Genomic DNA, 24657 nt, shown 5'->3' with positions numbered 1-24657 from the left:
ACCCCTTAAGTAACACAATCACCACAGACAATTTTCTTACAAATAAATCATTTTATATACAAAAGTATCAATAAAAGCCATTTATACAATGCATTAACAAAGTAATGTTTATTATGAAGCATTGTTTTATTTTTCTCCCGAAATTATATTATGTACATACCCTGACAAAATTGGTCCACTTCAACCTGTTCTCGAAAAAAGTGACTTGAAAATGAAAATTTGAAGCTAAAACTTTAAATTTTTGTTTTGAGACCATCAGAAGAAATCAGGTAAAACATCGTAACTGAAGACGGATTTTTGGCCTTAAATGTATACTTTATATGTTCTAGGACAGTCTGGACTGGTTTATAACTTATAAATTAATTGGTTCTGTTATTTGAGACAGAATCAACAGAAAACAACTTTTCATCTAAGAAGAGGATGGTCTTTGGTCTCTTCTTCAGGAGGCTCAGAAGTGTCTTTATTCTCTCAAATCTATTTTCTTTGGTACCACACCCAAAGGCATTTCCAAGATGCTTGTTAAGTAACTTGGAAATGTCTTTGGGTGTGGTGCCATTCATGACAAGAATGGGATAATTTTTAGTACTCATCTTCACGTTTAGGTTGTTCAGTTATTTTCAAAGACTTTTGCGTCAACAGTAAAAAACTAAATGCGTAGAAGTAACAACTGAACATTTATTTTGAAATTTGTGGTACAATACAATTATAAAGACAGTTTAAGAATTTGTAAGACGTTTACAACTCTTTTGCACTTAATTTGCACGTGCATCACTTTGGTACAAAATCTTCGTTACTTTAAATATGAAATGTTTGCAAAGATATTTGCTACAAATTGAGGAAATTATTGATGTTTAGCTGATCTTAAAAAGGCTGTATATCATCATCATCATCATCATCATCATCATCATCATCATCATCATCATCATCATCATCATCATCATCATCATCATCATCATCATCATCATCATCATCATCATCATCATCATCATCATCATCATCATCATCATCATCATCATCATCATCATCATCATCATCATCAAATAGCATAAAGATTATAATATATTTACTAACGTAATAATAACTGGTTAATGAAAAATAAAAAGTTAAAATGAGATGGTTTTAGATTTTGTCGCATGTCTCCCGGCTTTTTTCTAAAGCGACCTGAAAATTAAAAAAGTTGGATAACATTAAATAAACAATGAATTGGGTTTACTTTTTATTCGAACATTTTTAGTTTATGAAAAGTTTCAGTTTTTATTTGTTTTTTTTTTTATTTGTTTTTTTGAAACTGGAAACAGGTAGATCACAAACATAAGTTTATTCCTAAAAACATAAAGTTACAGGTAACTTTAAATGGTGGTGAAAAAACTTAAGTAGCGTTTTTATTATGAAATAAACCGGAGATCTTTGGTTCACAGTGTTCTGTGTCTTATTCAAGAATATTCAACTTATTTGCATAGTTTAAACCAACCAAAGTTCTAAGATCTCTCTTACACCATTATATTGTTAAAAAGTTATTAGCACTAAATAATAATCATAAACTTGCGAAAAACGTTTTTGAGTCCAATAAATGAACTATTTACAATTCGTTAGTTTGAATCTTATTAAATTTAATTTAACTTTTAGATAAAAAGTTGGTCCATCATCCATTTTTATTCGAGGCCTGACGCAATATTCACACGGAAGTGTTTTTAAACGTACGTAAACAAAACACGTAGTGTGCGAAAGTATCTAATTAGCTAATCAGATATCAAAACGATTGCTAGCTTTTTTTTTTTGCTAAAGTTTATTATGCGTTGGATTTTTCTGAGATATATTATTTAGCTTAACTACATGACGACTGTTTACTTATTATTTCCAACTATCAGTATATATAGTTAAACTTCTTTCTAACATGGAGGACCTCCATCAAAAGTATAATCTGAAAAGCCCAGGTTGATGATTTTAAAAATACACTTAAAATTTTACATTTATGCTTTTTTTATATAGTAATCAAAGATATCTAACATATTTTCTTGGTACATCTTAAGTTCACAATGTATTTTTTAAAATATTCTTACCCTTACCCTTCCTAAACAATTTTTTAGATGTGTATTTAAGTTCATATATAATCTAGTTATTTTTGTACTTAATTAAATAGTATGTATTGGTATAAATATGTACAGTAATTTATTTTGTTGATAAATTTTTTATTTTTTGGTGCAAATCTTAATGCATTTCTTGTAGCTGTTAAGCGGTTGATGCGTGAAGCAGCAGAGTTAAGCGAACCAACTGAACAATACTTTGCACAACCATTAGAGGTACAAATATCTTTTTATCAAAAGTTAGATTTTTAAGTATTAAATAAAAATAAGCAATTGTATTAAAGACATAAAAATTTTGATTATTATACCAAACCTTTTTTATTAGGGTTGTCTGGGAAGCACATCAAATGGTATTTATTTTAAACCAACTGTCTCCATAAGAGAATAAAATTTTATTTTACAGGATAATATTTTTGAATGGCATTTTACTATTCGTGGTCCACCAGACACAGAGTTTTCAGGTGGACGCTACCATGGAAAAATTACACTGCCTCCTGAGTATCCCATGAAACCTCCAAGTATTATTCTGCTTACAGTAAGTCATAGATCTTGCTGTGTTATTTGAATTGTACCTTAGCATTAAAATATAATCATGATTTAATTTTTTAAAAGCCTAATGGAAGGTTTGAACTTGGAAAAAAAATTTGTTTGAGCATGTCTGCTCATCATCCAGAGACATGGCAGCCATCATGGAGTAGTAAGTTATATTTTTATTAACACAAAACCTTTTTTCTATAGAGCATCTAGTTGATTACATTATATAATTGCTTTTATATATAAGTTTAAATTTATATATAAAGTTGTATTGTTACATAAAAATAAAAGAAAGATTTTTTTTATAGATGTATAAAAGATATTGTATTTTATCTTTTTTGTATTTTATGTTAGTACGGACAGTATTGTTGGCATTGATTGGATTTATGCCATCAAAAGGGGAAGGTGCACTGGGAGCACTTGACTATACTCCTGAAGAAAGAAGAGTTATGGCAGCCAGGTTCTTGTTTTCTTCAATGCAATTTGTTTTTATTACTATACTTTTATGTTAATATATAAAGTGTTATTTATAAAAGCATAGGATTTTTTTTTTGTATAACACTTAAGTGTAATTGGTAACTCCTCTCTCTTGTTCTTAATATAATTGATAATTTCCTCATTTCCTCGCTTATTCAACAATCTATGTTTTCTCAATTTTTAATTGAAAAATACACATAATTTTTAGTCTTGACAATTTTGTTATAATTAGCAAGACCACTTATATTATAAACTTGGCTTACTGAAAATTCTAATTATGGTTTAAAATCATGAAAACCTTTATTTAAAGCTGCTGCCAAGTAAAATGATAAAATTTACACAAATTTTAACTTCTTTCTCATTCATAAATGGGTTAGAGAGTTATTTTACTAGCTTAGGATGATGTTATCAATCACTATTCTTAGTTGTTTTTTGTTGTTGTTTTTTTTAATCTGCACTTTTTTATCTTTAAGAATCCATCATAGATAAATGAAAATTAGGGAGTTTTAAAAAATGTCTCTTCAGAATTTTAAATTTCTTTTGTAAATGTTAATCATCATATTTGCTGGTGAGCATTCCATAGTTGCCAATTATAGCATCTTGGATATTGTAAAATAATAGATTAATAGCATAAAACGATTAATTTTTTTTTTTAAAATACAATTTAAATTATTATATAAGCAAACTTCAAATGTATATATAAATACAATATATAATAAAATTATGTTGGAAAATATGAACAATTCTAAGTGTTTTAGTTATTTTATTTACAATTCAAAAGAACTGTGTTTTTTTTATTTGTTTTTCAAATTCTTTAAATATGAGATTTGTGTTTTTCAAATTCTGCAAGCAGATGTATTTTTGAAGCTTTACATTTAGATCACTTGATTGGTCATGTGATGTTTGTCAGATGAACAATAAAACGTGTCTTTTACAATGTGAGTTTTGTTGCTTTTCATTAACACAATTGCAAATTTTTTTTGCTAAGCTTTTCTAGAGCTTATTTAGGCTAATTTTTATTTTGTGTTTTGATTAAATTATTTTTAATAGAATGTTTATGATTACTGACCTAAAAGGAATTTAAGTATTCATTTTATTTTTATTTTTTTATATATATTTTAGCAAGACCCGGTTTTGAATCTAGTATGGATGAAGCAAAGGAGTTAGCAGCTCAGATCAGCTTTAAGGTATTGTTGCTATTGAAATTTTATTATTATTTTTTATTTTCAGTAAATTTTGATATCTCAAAGATCATTTTATCTTTGCAATAGCATAAGATATTTTCTAACGTTTTTCAAAAGGGGGAAACAGACAAATCAAACGAAAGTAAATCAATAGAAAGTAATAAATCCCCGGAAACACCCATAAGTACTATCCCCACACCCACTTCTGAAGTTCGACAAAGGAAAACCGTACCTGCAAACGCTCCACCAGTTACAAGACCAGTGCCTCATAGGAGTTTTTTTTATACAAGTACAGATTATATCACGTTGGCTATGATGTGGATAATTGCTGCTATTTTAGTTGTGCTTGTTGTACGACGCTTAGCGATGGAAAAGGAAAATATGACGGGTAGTACATAAAATCCTACTGTATCCGTAGCATCAAGATTAGTAACTTAAGATTGCTAGAAATCAACAAGAAAGAAACGAATAAGTTTAAATAAAACAAACCAATGCTGACAAATTATCGTTGAGCAGCGATATCGTTAGAGAGAATACTAGAAATTTGTGCAAGTTGAATGTTTAATTGAAACATTTGTTGTTGTTGTGTTGAAACATTTTTGCGCATGAGTCCTTTTTTTTTTTTTTGTTTTGTTTTGTTTTTTTGTTTTTTTTTCGTGTCGAGTCTCTAGAACTATAGAAACCGTACCCCAACAAAAGTTTCGAGAAAGATATTTTCGGGGGACTTCTTTCAGATTTATGTGTAGCATTCGGCAGTTCCATTCATCTGATTCGAAATCACATTGCTAAAACCAGCAGTTCACAAACAAATAAAATGGCGAAAGACGGTTGCCCTGTTGTTACCAACAAACTTTGAAATCACAAAATTAATAATAATTTAAAAGTTGAACTACTGGTTTGCACATTGTCATGGTTACTTTGTTAGGAACCTTGAATCGAGTAACTCATGTTAGGAATCTTGAATTGAGTCAATAAATTGCATTACTACTATGTGTACAGACCCATGTCTGTACACTTAAAAAAAATTAGAATCGAAAATTTATAGAAAAAAAGGTGTTTTATGTTATAAGCCAAAAGAAATTGAATAAACTTATTTTTCATGAAGATTTAATTTTTATTAAATTTTGATTCAATATACAAACGTAAAAAGAGTGAGGTCGGTTGAGACACAAAATTAGGACGCGTAGGGTTGGCTCCATCCATTCCCACAGAATAATCTCTAGACCATCCCCGGCAATGGCTAATGCAGTTAGTCCAATTGTTCATATCCCTAAAACTGTTTCGTATTATTAAAATAAATACAAAATTAAAAGCAATTTTTAAATTAACTTAGTTGATGATTGTCATTACAATGACAAGTTTGTGAAAACTCTATGAAGTAATAATGATTAACTTGTGCGTTCCAAAACTGATTTTTAACATTCAAAATACTTTTTACGTTTATGTGTCTTATTTCTGCATGGGTCCACCATCTCCAGCTTTGTATATTTAATATCGATGTTTTAAAAATAATCTTTTCTTAAAATGATCCTATGCATAGAATTATGAAATCATTTATGAATTATATTATATATATATATATATATATATAAAAAACGGTAGTTGAAAATTTCTTTTTGCCTACAGAGAGGGGCTTAGTTTCAGATGTGCAGTAGTGTAGTGAAACTGCGCACGTTGTTCACGATAAATTGAACTTTTTCTTATAATTTCATATAATTTTTTACTTGAGAAACATTCCTGTTGCAGCTTCAAAATATTAAACCACTATTATATTATATGGATATTAAACCACTCCTTTTGTTGTTGGTGTTGCATCATAATCAATGAATTTTGAGCATGTTTTATATTTTGAGTATTTTAACACAACCTTAATACAACCTTAATACAACCTTAATAGAATAATCATATTACATTTGTTTGTGTCCGCGGGGAAATAACGAACGACCTTAGAGGGGTAATTTCGAACGTCTAAAGTGTTATTAAGGAGACACGAATATCAGGCGGCCAGAATGTTTCTTACTTTTTTCACATATAATTTTAACAGAAAAATTGTTAGATTCAAAATTTTATTTTTAAAAGTTTGTCTTACAATGAGTTAAAAAGAGTTACAAACGTATTAGTTTTTCTTAGGAATCAGATTTTTCAAAAAACAAAATTATTACATTTATGTCAATCCTGATGAAAATAATTGAATTTTTATTGTTCAAGTTTTTTAAGCTCAGCTATTTCTTCTCCATCTTACGGGTTCTGCTTTGGCATGTTCAAAAATGCTTTTTGAGTCACCGTCTTGATTTTCCGGTATCATTTGCATTGACTGTTATTATGCCATTTGAAATTTTATGTCCTCTTTTCTACCAAACAGTTTTATCTGAAATTCCATTTTCATCTCTCTCGAAAACTTCGCTGGTTGCATTTATTAACAAAACTGACATTCTGTTCAAGAAACGTGTTGTGTGGAACCCAATATCACATATTGTTTTAAAGTTAGACCTGAAATCTTGCATTAATTTTTAAAAAATTAGTAACCAACTAAATTTTAAGAAAATCTGAAGACCTCATGAACAAATTCTCATAGTTTTTGAATATTTCTACCAGCTTAACAAGCACATACTCCATCTTGCACCACTTAATACTTCCAAAGATCTCCTTTGTCAAATATTGGCTGTTTTTTTTTTTTTAATTTTTTTTTAAATATCTTTTACCCTGTTCTATCGACCCCTAAACCGGTCACAAATAAAGTTTTAAGTTTTGTAACCACATAACCGCTAAGCAATTATGACTAAATTGTAAAAAAAAAATTGCGTAATAAAATATGGAAGTTCTAAAGTCTTACGTGAGAAGTATTGAGTCTCAAAAAACAATGCAATAAAATTTTTTTTTTAACTTTCTGGTCGTTCTAAAATCGTGGATTTATATGGTTAAGATAAAATTTAAAACAGATTCCAACTCACAAGATTGTGGAGGACGGGAGTTGACCAAAGGCATCATATTCATATCACATGTAACCATAAACAAGTGTTTGAGTGTGCTTAAAATAAAATGTTCAAGTAAAATAATCACAAAATTGCTGAGCAAGCATTTTTTAGTAACTTTTTATTCTCGAACACAAAACCAGTAAAACGGAAAATAGCATCAATTAGTATCGTTTTTACTACAAATTTCAAAGATACAAAAAATTTAAATATATATTTTGAAGTAAGCCAAAAGTAAAAGAAATCAGATATTAAAGCTACAAACCCCTACCAAAAAAACTGTTACTTACATGAAATGAGCCAAGATCAAAAATTGTTCATTTTTGGTCAGAATCTTTTTTTTTTTTGCACCACGGAAAAGTTTTTATTGAATTTTTTGATGCTGGCTGATTTGGATATTCTTCATATATTTGAACAACCTTAAAAGAGTAATTAGTTACCAGAAATCCTGTTAACTGTCTTAAATGAAAATTGTTTTTGTACAAATGCTTTTCTTCAATTAAATTTGAAACAGCATTAACTCTAACTGCATAAATGAAACATTTTATTTTAGTATGCGCAACCATATCATCCAGTTTAAACTCTCATTCTGGTTTTGTTTCTTATCATATTGACGTATCTTTAAAAGTTTTTCTTGAGTTAAATCAGCATATAAAGGTTTTAGATGAATAATGAGTGAGTGGAAGGTTTAATATGTTTTATAGATGTTGAGCTTTACCTGCTTATAAAGACATTAACTTTTGATAGTATCATGGCAATCTGCATATCAATTTTTTTTTCAGCTAATGAGGTTTTAATGTACTTTCACTAACCCTAGAGATCTTTTTTTTTATTTGGAATATGAAACCAAAAATGGTGATTGCTGGTGATTGCTTCTCCAATACCTGCAGGCTCGCATTCTTTCTTATTTTTTAAGATAAACTTCAAATTCCTTATCTTTTTCTTCAAATTCTATCACTTTAATTTTAAACTAAATGCGGAAATGTTTTTTTACAAATTATGTTGATGGTTTAAGAATTACTCCAGTCCATATTGAGTCATTTTGATAAGATAAATCCATCATAGTTTTATGTCAATCAAAACGTGTTTTTTTTATATTATTGTTATTATAATTATAATTATTATTATAGAGGCAGCAAATTCATTGTGTCCTTAGATTTTAATTTTATCTAGTGAGCGAACAGTACTTATAAGTTTAAAATACATCTTGGTTTTCTGTTCTTTTCGCTTATAGAAGACGGATTTTATGAAGTTCTTAACAAAATCCTGAAAAAATTAGAAATATTTTTATAAAAAAGTTTTCTCGATTCTAAAAACACAAAAAAAAAAAAAACAAATGTTTGCTGGTCTCCCATTCAGAAAAATTCTTTCAATTTCAAACTTTTAAATGATTTATTTAGTTAAACTATAAGTAAATTTATATCTGAAAAAAAAATTCTTTCGGATATTCTATTTTGGTTCAGTAACATTTACAACTTTTTTTTTTGTCAAAACTTTATGGAAAGCTATTTGCGCCATAATGAACGGTTAAAAAAGTCTGTAATATTTACGCTATAATAAAAGTGTAAAATATTTAGAAATGTCATGTTGAAAATCCAGTAGAAAACAAAAAAATCTTGTTCTATATTGTTTGAGTGTATAGCTGACCTAATATAAATTGAAAGAGTTTTATCTTCCTAGCATTTCCTTGTTAAAAATTTCATTTTTGAAGACGTTGCCATGTGTTTTTGGTGCTGTTTTATCACAAACTAGTTGAAATGAACAGGAAAAAATTAAACAAACCCTAATATCCTTATTCAATTGTCATACATAAACGTCATTTTGTTAAAGTTCTCACATTGAACTAACATTTTCTCGCCTTTTTTATGTTTTTAAACGTAGTTAAAGGATTAGAAAGTCATAAATTCTTCGCTGGGAGCTGGGAACCACCGGGAAACATGATTTAAACCCCGATAATGTCAGGATTTAAAGCACACTTCCCGTTCCGCAATTAATATTATTGAACCTGATTTTCTCGCTTAAAACATGACGCACTGCAAAAAAAAAAAAGTTACCGCTCAAAGTTAAGAGTTTTTGTTAAGTAATACAAACTGAATTTGCCCCTGAATTTGCTCTACAAGCTTATATTCCCAAAGCAGCTGTTGCCAAATGTTATGAGTTTATGGATGTCATTTATATATTTAGAGAGTTCCTCAAAATAGAAGCTTGATAGAACCTTTTGGAACTTAATGTTTAGCAATGATTTTAGATGATTCATTGGCATCAATTGATACTTAAGTATCTGTACGCAATACAGGATTAAGTAGGTGGCAGCTCAAAAATATCCATGATCGTATTAGAATTTAATTAAGAAGAATGTAAATTGATAAGAAGAGTATAATGATCTACCATTTAAACTGCATTTGCATAGGAGGAAAAAATTCATTTATATTTTCATTCACGCATACACTTGCATCAAATCCATTATTTTGTTCGTTGATTTTTTAATTGAGAAATTCCTGCAAGTTGTTTTTAACAATTTAAACAACGGTCTACCGGGTGCATCGTTTGTCTAGTCATTTGATAAGTCCCATAACAATCTTTTAAGCGTTGCTTGGTAACAAAACCAATTATCCTTTTTTTTTTGTCGCAAATTTCCTCATACTTTGGAAATAGATTTGTTTTTAAGGCCCCAAGGTTTTTTTAAGGCCCCAAGGTTTTTTTAAGGCCCCAAAGGTTTTTAATTCGCTTGTCGCTTGCAAATAGAGATGCGCCTTATTGAGAATATAGTGAATAAAGTCCTGTAAATACGTCAATGAAATCAGTGAACCCGGATTAGCATGAAAAAACGGGATCAGTATCAGGAAACTTGATAATTATCTTGTAAGCTACTACCTCATTTTAGTGATTAGTTAAAATCTCAGAGCTTTGGCTCTTCGAGCTGTTTTCGCTGCATGAAAATTGTTCACTTTCAATAAATGGATTTCTTTAACGTCGAACGACGTCTGTTTATTCATAACCTCAGATGAAGTTTATTTTTTCTTTTGTTCATGGCGTAGAAAGAAATCCGTAATTTCTTATCACGCTTTGATGCTCTTAATCTCAGTTGGTGAATTTTTATTTACTCATTTTAAACTTATTTTCGACCATGTAATATAAACGCAAAGGAATGTTATGCCATGATGGTTCTGAGACATAGTATATAAAAGTCATGTCTCAGAACCATTATGTGGCATGATAATTCTGAGGCATGACTTTTATAATTAGAACACTAAGGATTTAGAACCGCTTTGAAAATAATAATTTTTAACAGAGTAAGATTCGATAACAAAAAATTTTCACAATTTTTTCTTTTTTTTTTTTTTTAAAGAATCTCTTCATAAAATCTTAACAGCTTTAACATAACTACATAAGAAAAAAGTTCTCAGGAGAAAGATATTCTGGGTAGAAAAGAACAGCAAAATACTGAAGGCTGCGGTATTTTAAATATAGGTTTCAAAATTGAACAGAAATTATAGGTGGTAAAGTTAAAAAAAGATATTGAAGATGAAAAAACACTAACTTTCTTTAGTATAAACATTTTTACATTACACACAATAGCTCACGTTAAAAAAATGTATCCTTAAAAGAACTGCAACCTTAAGTTTTTTGAAGATCTGATTCAATTTAACTAAAAATGATTTTATGCAGAGCTTTAATGTTTCAATATTCCCTTAAATTTTATTTTTCCGTTTAAACCGGATGTTTTTGCGCTTTTACCGGGAGCTTTTTATATTGGATTATAATATTGTGACTTTATTACATTATGGACGTTTCAACTTTCGCAACCAAACTTTCGATATTATTTTCTATGTTAAGTTCTGATTCTTTGGAGTTTTCGACGATTTTGCATGATCCTGAATCTCCCCATTACTTCCAGTTTCAAAATCTCGATCAAGTTCTTAGTTTCTTTAACTCAAAACTTCTTTAATTAACTCAAAACTTCTTTAATTAACTCAAAACTTCTTTAATTAACTCAAAACTTCTTTAATTAACTCAAAACTTCTTTAATTAACTCAAAACTTCTTTAATTAACTCAAAACTTCTTTAATTAACTCAAAACTTCTTTAATTAACTCAAAACTTCTTTAATTAACTCAAAACTTCTTTAATTAACTCAAAACTTCTTTAATTAGCTCAAAACTTCACAGAATACAAACTTCTTTGAATAGTTTACAAGTCTCATAATAATTCCAGTTATAATTTCAACGTTTAAATATGAAAAGGTTTTTTAAACTAAGCTTTTCTCAAAAACTTTCAATGGTTTAGGCTCACTTTTGACAAAAATTTTTAAAGAGTTTTCGCTCCAAAAAGTTGTTTACATTCTTTTAAAAGCTAAATGACGAATATAAGCCAATCGTAATAATTTTTAAGTATGAAAATAGTAATAAAAAAAAACGTTTAAAAAATTTACGTTACGCATTCATTATGGTGTTGAAAAGTTTATTACCCAAACATGTTCATTTAAAAAAAAGGAAGTTGTTTGATAAGGTAGGAAGCTGTTACCTTTTTATTGGAACTATTTTGGAGCTTTGTTACTTTCTTTTGCATTAATCAAAGCTTACAAAGTTGGCAGAAACTGAATTTTTCTGTTAAACATGGATATTAAATTAAAGTTTAATATCCGTGTTAAAACTATTAAAAGACTTTTGTTAATGATGACGTTGATAACCAGGATGATGATTATGATGGTAGGATTATCAAGTAAACGAGTAAGATAAAAAACAATAGATTTTTGCAACGAAACTATAGGGAATTTTGCAGGGAATGCTTTTAAAATTTTTAGATTTGTGTAAAACCAATCATGTTTGTGCCAATATTGTTCTTATGTCATTTTCTTTTTCTTTCATATTTTTACATCATATTACAAGTAAAATTCTTCTTGAAGCGTTTATAGTAAAATAATGATGTAACGGGAACATAACATCCCTACATAATTAAAAGGTTTGTTATGTAACCGTTACTTTAATCATGCAATAGACAATTTTAACACCTTAAAACAACCAAAAAACTCCCTAAAACAAGATCTCCGCCTGCTAATAATAGCAAAGTCAATTATAACACGACTTGATTGAAATACTTTATATTAAACAAAGGTATTTTAATCAAGTCGCTGCTATAATTGACTTTGCTACAGGTCATCAACCTTGAACTCCGAATCAGAATATACCAATGTATCAAAAAATCGGAGAATTATTTGTTTAAAAACTGAAAGCTTAATGGAAAAGTTTAATGACAAGAAAAATTACCAAAGGAAATAAAGTGATAGTAATTAAAAAACGACAAATGTTCAAATAAAATCGTTCGTCCGTTTATTAAAACTTTACCCTACATCGTATTTAAATAGAAAATATGGAACATTTACAATATATATAAAAGCTTTATATAAGCAAACCAAACGAGCAAGGAAACAAAAACTAAGTTTGGCCTAAAAACATATATAAGAGTTTTTTCGATTGTTTTTATTTACATAAAAATATAGTTTTAAAAGTGCGAGTGAGCGCAATTACTTACGTACGTGCATGTGTGTCCGCGCAAGTTAAAACTAAAGTAAAAATACAGTTCGCAAAAAAATCAACAACGCATTATTTTATCCAAACAACACTTCGTAATTCATAGTCGACATTAAATTATGATTATACGCCATTTTTTTACTTTTTGATTTGTCGAGTTGATTTGTGTCCAGTTCCTTTATTGAATCTTGTATTGTTTTTCGAGCTTTTCCTAAATAGGGTAACATTTCTAAAAAACTTCTTCTTCTGCCTATTGAAGCCATGTTCTTTAGTCTTGAAGCATTATTTTCAAAAGTACTTACAACCTTTTTCGTCACAATAGTCAATAAAATCGATAGCCAAGTATTTCGGTCGCTCTCTTCAAAAGCGTGCAATATATAACTACGAATGCCTTGAGTAATTCGAATACTGTATTTCTTCTTAATTCTTGTGTTTTCTTCTGGGAAAATCCCAGTGTCAAATTCAATATTGATTTTGTTGGCATACACATCAGAAGATGCATCGATATTTTCTTTCATGATGTACAAACAATCATGATGAAGTTTGAAGTATCTTCTTTTACAACCGTAAAATGGTAAATTAAACATATTTTTCTGCTGTATGAACAAAAAGCCCTCACAAGATAAAATTGTCTTTCCTTCAAATTCATTAACTAACTCAGTGACGCAAGGTGTTGTTGATGTTTCTTGTTCTTTCTTCATGATCCAGTCAATATATTGCTACTTGTTGATTCATTGACTCATAAAAATCATTTATTTACTATGAAAATTTTTTTTCTATAAAAAATCAAATCGCGGAATTCAGTTTAAAAAAAGTAGAAACTGATAAAATACTACATAAACTTGAATAACCATCAGGATTTTTTTTTAGTTGTTTGAGTGCTTCGTGAAATGATATATATATATACTTACCTCAGCTTTTATAAATGCTTCAAAACAAATGCGATAATTGGCAAATCTAACGACCTTTCTAATTTAGGAAGCAATCAGTAACTATGGTTACTTTTGACCTCAAGATAAGCTTTATAAATTAAATCAGAAAAGCAGCAAAAATTGTTGTAGCAACGCTTCGTTTGAAGAGCTAATCTTTGTCTTAAACTAATAAATAGTCAAGGTTTTTAGCTAAAACTGAGAAAAAATTGTGCAAGGAGCAAAACTCATCATACGTTCCAAAAGAAGAATAAAATCTTTTAAAAAAATTAAAAAATGAAGCGTTCGTTGAAAAATTATTAGCCTTTCAATTTCTTCATGTCACACTTCATTATGTTTATTACAAACGACGAATACTGAAATTGCATATCATGAATACTAAAATAAGTAATTTACATTCTGCAAAGTATCAACAATAACATTCCAGTAAGAAATAAGGAAACGTGGAGCTCAACTATTCGTTTCGACTGTAAAAAAAGAATAAACACAAAGCATAAATATTTAAAATCAAAATCATCAAAAAACAAGAAATGGACATGCTGTTTCGTTGTTTTGCAAATGTTTAATGTTTTCGTGGTTATTTGAAGTTTTAGTTTTCCGATATTGATTATAATTAGTGACCTTTCGGTTTTGATAAGCGGAAGAGGAAATCATTTTAGCGAACTTTCAATGAAAAAGCAAACAATATTAAAGCAAGAAATAAAATTGATATTACGTAACAAGACTTAATCAAGTACCTTTCTAAGTAAACACCTCTTCGGGTTTGACTCATAATGGTAAAAAGGCATCCCAATGGCTGAATAAAACTCCTTTTTTTTTCGTTCTTTGAGGGTTATTTGATCAAAAACTTTGATTGTTAAATGCTATATTAATAACAATAAAAAAAAAGATGAGTTTCAAAGAACAGTTTTATCGTTTTAAAAAGCTGATTTTTTTTAAACGTCCAGCGGAAGTCTTAAAGTAATCTTTTTTAATGCTTAAGCAAAAAATGTAGGTAAAACAGACTGCGATTCGCACACGTAAGCAGCAATAAGTGTGACAATTCACACTAATGGGAAAACTTCGGATAGCTGGGGTAAAAATCTTAATTTAGCAAATTTGACAGGTATATAATAATTATTTAAATTAAACTATCAAACTAAGTAATAACACCAATAAACTCCACAATTTCAATATCAGGACTGTAAAACTTGCTAAAACTAAAATAATATTATTGTCCCAAGTTACCCCCCTGCTGTCCCAAGTAAACCCAGTTGACAGTGACCTGAAAAGACTATTAGGTTATGTATTTAACGTTACGCATTTATAACACAACTTCAACAAATACAATCAACAAATACAATATTAATTGCAAAAGCCAAAATATATATGTAGGAATGATTAGAAAATAACATTACATTTTTCGTTTTAGACTTATATTTAACACACTTTATTTATTTTAACAAATAAAGACATCAGCTTTTGTCTTTTAAGACTAACTCTGTTCTCAAAGCAAAGTTAGAACCTAAAAACATAAGCTGCGAAACGAAAACAGATTGTGCTAGAAAGCCTTTAACTTAAATCTGGTGAAAAATTATGCCAAATTGCATAAAATACTAATAGTTTTCATACTATGATTTCAAAAGACTGTGGGCGTATTTTTTTTAAAACGAAATGAAATGTGTTATTATTACATAACGATTATATAAAATGCATGATATACGTTCACTACATGATATATATACACCTGCATGACAGTAAATAACGATTCGAAAAATTTCAGGTAATAAGGGAGATATTCGAAGCAATATTGTAGATAAAAGATTGCTATCAGCCTCATTTTTCTCAACTTCAGGAAACTGTATGGTTTTTCAAAGAACATAACTTAACATCGTGCAAAACGTGTCAAAAGCTCGATACGTTTTACACGATGTTGAGTTACATAAACATTATAATGGCTCCTTAAAGCTTAAATTTAAATGAGCATTTGTACTGTTTAAACAATCCAAAAGATCTTTATTACTATATAGAAGTAATTTAAAAGATATCCATTCCTAACTCATAACAATGAAAGAGTTTTTGCTTCCATTTTGAATTTTGCTTATAAAAAATAAAGTCAAACCTTAGATTAAAAAAATATTTGCGAATTCTTAAAAATGGCAGTAAAAAAAAAAAAGTCATCAACAAAAATTTGGTAAAACTGTTCCACTTCTATGATCTTTAAATAAAAACAATTAAGAAGAATATTGAAAGTGGAGAAGAATAAACACAGTCTTCGATAAAAACGCAGTTCTGCGATACAAACACAGTTCTGCGATACAAACGCAGTTCTGCGATACAAACGCAGTTCTGCGATACTTAATATTGACAAGTAAATGATTTTTTGAAGAACTAAAAAGCAATCAAAGTTTTTAACACAAAGCAATTTTTTTTAAAGCCGAATAAATTTTTTTTAAAGCCAAATAAATTTTTTTTAAAGCCACGTTGTACAAGAAAAGATGTAATGGAGTACAAGTTACAACGTACGATATCTAAGCAATCTGTAGGCAAAGTCTAATATCTTTGATAGAATCTTTAATTGTCAAATAATCCAATTTTAGATAAAATCAAATAAAGGCTTTATCAGAGATTTTTGTAAGGTCAAGGAGATCAATTTCGGAGCTAAGCATAATAATTTTGCGCGTTAAATACGCAAAGAAGAGCGCATAAGCATGAGCATCTTTGCTCATGCTTATGCGCTTTGCATTGTAACGAATGCAAACCTTTTTTTTGACTTTAACATACTTCATGGGTGTATTTCATGGATATATTCCAATTCACAACATCTACATCTGTTTTCAAAGTATGCTACTCTCGGGCAAAAATAACCGTGAGTAGCATACTTTGAAAACAGATGTAGATGCTAAAAAACCGTTTTTATCCCTCAGATTGCTTGACCAAACTAGTTAACTAAATTTTTGCAATATGCATATAAGAAGTTTAATATTTTTAAGAACACGATGGGATTTTAGAGTTAAAAGAGAAGATAATCACTTTGAACAAATCTCAAAAATATGAACTGATATACAAAATTGCAAGAAAATAAAAAAAGGACTAACTTAAAATTTGAGGACGTCAAATTTTATATGAGAATTTTTTTTCTTTTTATTTAAATTTTGTATTAATCATTTTATATATTGTAAAAAACTTAGCAATTAAAACTTCATGCAAATAATTAAAAAAAAATTATTAAGCTTTTTCGTAGTAAAGTTATAACAATATTTTATCAGCTTAGTATGGTATTCCAAGTTTAAACTCAAGTATTTATTTTCCTTGCATTTTCTCAAGTGAACTGGTTAACTATATCATGCGTTTAAATTGTTAAAAAAATCACTCTCTAGGGATCTCAAAAAAGGACGAATATAATATTTTTTAAATTAATGAAAAATATCTTTCAACGCTGCAAATTGCGGGCAACAATATTTAAAAAAATAGGTCATTTTTTGAATCATTTTTGTTTTCAAACTAAGTTCCGCAGAACGTTTTTAAAATGACGGCATTCTTCAATAAAATTATTTTTTGGATCTTTTAACATTTCTCTGCAGAATTCTTTCATGTTTTCTTTTCCTGTAATTTTTTAAAATTGAACAGAATGCAAAATTAATGTTAGCGTAGGCACACTTTATTTTTTATAGTTATGATGCAAGTTTGTTAATGATGACGTATACGTACTTATAATAGATATTACCGGAATACGGTATAGCATCAAATTGTTGAACTTTGATGCCATAGCATCAAAGTTCAACAATTGCTGACGTATTTTCGTCATACTGTTTATTTCTCTTGCGTTAGTTGTTTGTATTCATCGCATGCAGACAGTTTTACACCTTCCGATTTGTAAAAATTTATCCAAAGAATCACATAATCTCTTTTCAATCGCTTATTTTACACTTCAATCTGATCAATTTAAATATGGTAAATGTCTTTTTCTTTTTCTGCTTTTTTCACGAGTATATGTATATGCAATCTACTAAAAAAGAATATTTTCTGGGGCGCCGTAAAAGTCTGTTGCTCTGAGGTTTAGCCAATTTAATCTTGTGATTAAAGTAGCGTTGGCCTAAATGAAAATCCTTTATTAGATCAACGACCTAATGTTATAGGAGCAATAGCTCCTATAAGATTAAGCTGTTGGTGTTGAACTTTAATGACGTTAAGCTCCTCCGATATGACAGCTTACACTTCTTAACATATTGAAATCTCACTGACCTGAAAAGTTAAGAAAGTGATGGTTTTTTTTGTTAACTTGCATTAAAATTGTAGTCTGTATGACTGTCAGTTGAAAACTTGCATTATAATCGTAGTCCATATGACTGTCAGTTGAAAACTTGCATTATAATTGTAGTCCATATGACTGTCAGTTGAAAACTTGCATTATAATCGTAGTCCATATGACTGTCAGTTGAAAACTTGCATTATAATCGTAGTCCATATGACTGTCAGTTGAAAAGGAACTTTGTAGATGATAAGAAACTCTTTTATATTATAACACAGTTTATGGGAATATGCAATTTCTCCTTCCTAACACAGTTTGTGGAAATATGCTATTGGTATAGTAAAAGTAATAGTAGAAGGAAGTAATATTTCTGAATCTTGCTATAACGGTTTGAGATTATAAAAAACTTGATTGTTATTAATTTCCTAGTCGAAGTTGTATATATATAGTTATAGTTGTATATTGCTTATCTTTTTTTTTCCCAATGCAACAAGAAAATGAAAGCATTACGAAGAAATGAGAACGAAAAAGCCTGGTATGTATCTGATGCAGTTCTGCAGTAATTTTTCTAATACAGTTCTGCAGCAATTTTTCCGAATATAAGAAATATACAACTCTAGTTAGTGATTAACTATTTCACTCATTTTTTTAAATTCACTACAAGTTTAGCTTCATAGCATGTAAATATTGTATTTATAAGAGAGCTCTAGGTGGAAAGAAAAGCTAATCTTTACCTCTTATCCTAAGAAAAAAAAATTGAAAAATTAATAAAAACTTTTGAGCTAATTAAAAATGAGACCAACAACCACCCTCTTCTCAGATGAAAAGTTTACTGTTGATTCTGTCTCAAATAGTAGAATAAATCGTTTTATTATTAGTCATCAACCAGTCCAGACATTTTCAGAGATTGCAAAGTATACATTCAAGGCCAAACACCCGGTTTCTTTTATGATGTTGAGTCTTCTAATGGTCTTAAAGTTTATCTGATCTTCATCAAATCTGGTCAAAAAATTGACAACAATGAGTACGTTCGAATCCTGGAGAACCACGGATTGATGGAATTATGGAGAACCATGATTTACGGCCCATAATTCTCCAAACGACAATTTTGTATTCCAGCAGGATAGAGCACCTCCACATACATTCCAAAAGACGCAGAGGGGGGCTTCAGGAGAACCTACCAAAACCGCGGTCAAAAGAGTTATGGACCCCTGGATCTCCAGATTTGTCATATCTTGATAATTCAATCTAAGCGTATGTAGAACCAATGGCCTGTCAATGTCTATACAACATGTCAACTCCTTGAAGGCTAACATCAAGAAAGGATGGGGCTAGATGTTCAAGAACTGTATCCAGACCACCTATTCTAGGTTCAGGAGTCGAGTTGAAACTGTGATTGATGCAGAGGGAGAATATATTGAATAAAAATGTGGCAATGAAATTCCAAACACATTTAATTAACAATTTTTTTTTATTTGGTTTCAGGTTTTCATTCAACTTTAGCTTTTATTCAGAAGTGAACTTACGAAAATTGCGGCTCCAAACGGTATATCGAAAATATCTTCGGCAGCTACCAATCAGGAGATCAGTTTATCACTCAAATCTCAAACCCACTGTTTCTTTCGTGAATTACAGCTCTCAGGAGAGGAAACTTGTCTAATATGGCGGGTTGTTCATCTAAGAAAAGTTGTTTTTGTAGGTCAAAATTTAACATATGAATTTTCTTTCACTTTTGTTGATGTCTAGAGTCACCAGATTTATGTCGAGAACACTAAAATTACAGGTTTTTGTATATATTTTTCAACTACTTTAAAATCACAATAGAAAAGTTAAAAATAAGGTTAATAGTGAACACGAGAATAGCAGATCGATTTACTAAATATCCTAAGAGAAAGATATTGATACTTGTTGTAGACACAGCATCTCTCAGAGTCTGAACTATCTGTTTCTTCAGCCGAGAAGTCACATTCCATGAAATCTTCTTTTCCTTCAGTTTGTTCATCTTTTTCTAGCAAAGGGTTTTCTTAAACTGAATATCCTGACAATAATCACTTGCTTTCTGTTTTTTCTTACTTTAATATCGCATATTTCTATTTTCTTTGAATTCGTCTTTTGAGAACAGTTGAAGTTTCCAAACCAACATCTCCTATTATTATATTTCTATCAGAACTTTGGTCAAAATCTCAAACTCAAAAATCCTACTCAATTCTAGCCACTTTTTTTTTTTTTTTTTTTTACAAATGGATTGGTTTCTATCTGAGATTCCATTCCTAATGCATTTACAAAAACAAATTTCAAAAATGGTCTTAAATGATTCTTTTGTTGTTTGAAAAGAAGGGAAATTTCGTTTAAAGGGAGGATATTTTTCTATTTCTTGAGCTCATACTACCAATTTCTTTATAGTAATAATAACATTATGGTAAGCTATGGTACGAATTACCTTTTTCCCCAGATTACAATTACATCCGCTGAAACGGTTACACCCGCTGAAATGGGTGTAACCGTATACAACATTTCATACATTAAAATTTTTTTTAGAAAGATTACAACATTTCATACATTAAAATATTTTTTAGAAAGATTACAACATTTCATACATTAAAAATTTTTTCAGAAAGATTACAACATTTCATACATTAAAAATTTTTTTAGAAAGATTACAACATTTCATACATTAAAAATTTTTTCAGAAAGATTACAACATTTCATACATTAAAAATTTTTTCAGAAAGATTACAACATTTCATACATTAAAATTTTTTTTTCAGAAAGATTACAACATTTCATACATTAAAAATTTTTTTCAGAAAGATTACAACATTTCATACATTAAAAATTTTTTTAGAAAGATTACAACATTTCATACTGAAATTTATTTCAAAATAAGGTTAAAATTTTTAAGTTAACAAGTTTTAAGATTTTTTTCAATTCTTCGATGGATAAATACCGGGATCGTCCCTATGCATAGTAACAGCTTCTCTACACATTTCCACTTATTTTTTATCATGGCATCTTAACGAATAAAGCTCAAAGAAAGCTGATTAACTTTTCAGCGCGAAAAATTTAGAGAGAAATAATAACCGACATTATTGATCAAAAATGCTTTTGTAAGACAACACGTCAGAGAGTGAACTGCCTTCTTCTAACTTCTTTTCAATTTCGCACAGCTTGTTTACAGCGTCGGCGACTTGATGGAGCAACTCAGCCTAAAAATAAAACAGTGTTTTATAAAAGCGTGTTGGTGCTCTGTAACGGTTGCATTTGCTGGATACTCATATTACCTCCGTGAAACCAAGACGATCTTTGTTGTAAACATCTACCCATCCTCTTTTCAATGCATCTGTACAAAGAAAAACGTCTGGATGTTATTTAAAATATCAACAATAATGTGCAATCATTAAAAGAATCCGAATAAAGCGGAATTAAAGATTACCTCGATCCTCTGCTCCGAGGTGTAAGCGTAAGTTTATTGCCACCTCATAGAAATTCTCGTGCTAATAAAGTTAAATGAAATGTGCGCATTTATCGTTATTTGTTATTAGGCCGTCACTCGTCTGGTACCAGTAAATTTTCTCTTATTACTTTTCACTTATATTAACTTTTTTAAAAAGTTAAAAAATTCAAATCATTTTGTAATTTACAAATGAGTATATTTACCCTGATTGTTCTTGGGAGATTTACCGACACAGCAGCTCGTAATGCACTTCCGATGCCACTTGGGCACGGCAACAAGTACCCATAATTGCAGTGCTCAACAAACTTTAGCTCGTTTTCTAATAAGTTTGCCTCAAGTTCAATCATAACAGATTGAAATCTGCAAAGAAAAACCTTTTTAAAAGTTTTTATCAATTACCACAAGCAATATTGTAACGCGCATGCACAAAGATTCTTACTTTTTGTAAGATTCGATGATATTTGATTCATCGCTGCAAAACATTATACGCAGATGTTCATGGAAGTTTATCCACGCCATGAAGTTTAGCTGAGCGTTATAAAATACTCCCCTTCCGCGTACCGGTCCCCCTGATGACAGCGATCGGTTTATAGCTATCATGGAGGCCGTTTGCAATTTAGGTGATAAAGAGGCTTTTACGTCAGCTGTTATTTCGGACAAACTGAAGTATCTTCCTGCATAACATCCTGAAAACATAGTTTAATTTAAATGAAACATTTAAAAACTTACACGTAAATTAGCTTTAGGAGTCAAAAAAAAAACTGAAAGTCACGATACAAAGATTTGTTAGCTCTTCCCTAGGGAGTTCCATAGCTTTGAATAACTTTAGGATAAAATTACAAATAATAATAAAAAAAAAAACCTGCAATAAAATTGAGTTTTTTTTTTTTTTTTTTTAGATCGGAAAGTCATAAAAAAATTAGATTAAATTTTTTTTTAGAAAACAACGTTTTCGATTAAAAAAACAAAAAAATCAACCTTTTAAGGATAAAAGTGAAGTTTTTAAAAGTGATTCGATATGATTACACTCTGCTCGACTGCATGATGGTGGAAATCTGAAGCCTTGTAAGCATCTGCTTATTAAAAAATACGAAGATTTTACGTAGTTGGAGTCGAATGGCACTACTATCAATAAAAAAATCGTATCTATGTAAAACTGAAATAAAGCAGAACATTTGGTCAAAAAAGGTCCCTAAAGAGTTTTACAAGTAATATTTCATCGTTTTATAATATTGAATTAAGTATTTAGTTAAGTAATTTAAAACAAAGACATTTTGATGATGATTATGAAGATCATTATCATAATCATCATTATCATGATAATCATCATCACGTTAATATTATGGTTATTCTTATGATCATCATCATGATCATTATTGTGATTTTGATCATTATAATCATAATCGTTATAATGAACACCATCATAATAATTATCATATTCATGATAATCATGATCATCGTCAATATCATCGCAATTTTTTATGTCATCATAATTAAAAAGTGGTGCAGATGTACTTCAAAAAGAACAACCTTCATCTAAAAGAGTTCTAAAAGGTTTTCTTGCAGTGCCGTAACTGCGGTTGAACCCTCCATGGCGATCGCTAATAACAGGATCAAAAAGTGACGAAAAATGATCAAAACAAAATTCGTCCCCGGCTAATATCCCGCAACTATTTTTTTCAGGGTTCTCTAAGCCAATTTGTATGACTTGATCAATTGTGAAACCAAACGGAGTTTTAATATTGTATAACTGACAGTACGTTTCTTTCGTCAGATGACGAGCCATCAAAGATCTAAAACCAATTAAACAATCAAGACTTTAATATCAGAACAAACATAACTTTTTAAATTTATTTGTTGGAAGAAAAACATTTTGATCTCAAGATTAAATATTTAATTCTGAAACTTTTAAACAGATAAGAATATTAAAAACAAATCTCGTTTGCCAATTACTGCTAAAAAAATAATAGTTTTTTTTTTCGTGAGATGACCAAACACACGTGTATTAGCGATATAAAACATTTAATCAAAAAGATTACTTATTTTCTCTTAGGTCAGGGTAGTTTTCATCTGCAGTGTAAACGTTATTGTTTTTTATAACGACCTGTTGGAAACATTTCAGTGGTTCCCTGGGATGGTTTTTCTCAGTTTCAATTCCTTTCCGGCATTTTCTGTTTATATAATTACAAATAATATAGCCGATTACGAATCCTGCGCTTGTCCAAAACGCTATCAATTTGTTCATTTCTCAATATCTTTCTCGCTTTTTGAAAAAATTTACAAAATGATTTCAATTTGCTTTTCGAACTTTCACTGTTCGAAATAAAATTTGACGTCATCGAAAAAGCATTTCTCACATTTTGAAATGGTTACTAAAATTTGCTACGAAATGGTTACTAAAACTTGTTTTAACAGATTTTATCATTGTTATTGTTATTATTATTATTATTATTATTATTATTATTATTATTATTATTATTATTATTATTATTATTATTATTATTATTATTATTATTATTATTATTATTATTATTATTATTATTATTATTATTATTATTATTATTATTATTATTATTATTATTATTATTATTGACGCGTCGAAACAATTTCGCCAGAAATATCATCGTGGTCATGGGCGGCAGAATAATTGGTGTCCTCGTTCAGCAAAGAAAATTTGTTAATTCCAATAAAACCCAACTGTACACACACTCAGGTTATTAAGAACAGGTGGATACGAGCTATGACGAGGTTGTGCCGTCAACACCGGACATTAGACCACTTTTCCAGGATTACCATTCTCATCTCAACCTTCAAGTTGTTGTGGATTTTTCAATCTTACATAGGTGAGATTTTATAGCGAAATGATAAACTGCATTTCAGATGTTGTAACACTCGTTTTAAGGGTTTTTTTATGGAAAAACTTTTGAACGATTAACTTGTTTCTTTAAAAAATGAAAAAAGTTTTTAACAAAATATTTTAAATGATGATTACTGTAAATAAATGATGATTGGAGTGATAAATTAGAATGTAAGTTAAACAAATTTTATTTATATCACTGTAGTTTTTATCATTTTAACAAAAAGTTTAACTTATTAACTTAATTAAGAAGAAAATTTGTTTAAAACCATTTCTCTATGAAATTTTTTTCCGGCAACATTTTTTATTCATTTCGAATATTAATACCAATGTTAAAATGACATTTGCAGTGTAATTATTACTTTTTTTTTTCTTTGGAGATTCATGACGCTAAATTTCATCCTA

General features: G+C 29.2%; 2 protein-coding genes across 2 annotated transcripts; one reads left to right on the top strand and one right to left on the bottom strand.

The window, feature by feature from the left end:
* Window positions 1-1717: 1717 nt before the first annotated feature.
* Window positions 1718-4903, top strand: LOC149888619 (ubiquitin-conjugating enzyme E2 J1-like). Its single transcript, XM_090087738.1, has 8 exons — window positions 1718-1934; window positions 2227-2300; window positions 2488-2619; window positions 2697-2781; window positions 2973-3078; window positions 3975-4033; window positions 4218-4282; window positions 4397-4903. Exons 1-8 carry the CDS (start codon window positions 1895-1897, stop codon window positions 4676-4678), a joined length of 843 nt encoding a protein of 280 aa, XP_089943864.1. The 5' UTR covers window positions 1718-1894; the 3' UTR covers window positions 4679-4903.
* A 15901-nt stretch (window positions 4904-20804) lies between these two features.
* LOC149888618 (creatine kinase B-type-like) lies at window positions 20805-23674 on the bottom strand. The gene is made up of 8 exons (XM_090088497.1): window positions 23435-23674; window positions 22926-23188; window positions 22374-22520; window positions 21835-22081; window positions 21599-21755; window positions 21375-21435; window positions 21223-21281; window positions 20805-21147 (listed from the first exon to the last, which is right to left on the bottom strand). Exons 1-8 carry the CDS (start codon window positions 23638-23640, stop codon window positions 21028-21030), a joined length of 1260 nt encoding a protein of 419 aa, XP_089944623.1. The 5' UTR covers window positions 23641-23674; the 3' UTR covers window positions 20805-21027.
* Window positions 23675-24657: the final 983 nt, after the last annotated feature.

This window comes from Hydra viridissima, unplaced genomic scaffold, assembly GCF_058129835.1.
Source record: "Hydra viridissima isolate aposymbiotic clone 2 unplaced genomic scaffold, HvirCarnegie_v1 scaffold_5, whole genome shotgun sequence".
NCBI classification, from domain to species: Eukaryota; Metazoa; Cnidaria; class Hydrozoa; order Anthoathecata; family Hydridae; genus Hydra; species Hydra viridissima.
This window is presented reverse-complemented; position numbering and strand designations above follow the sequence as displayed.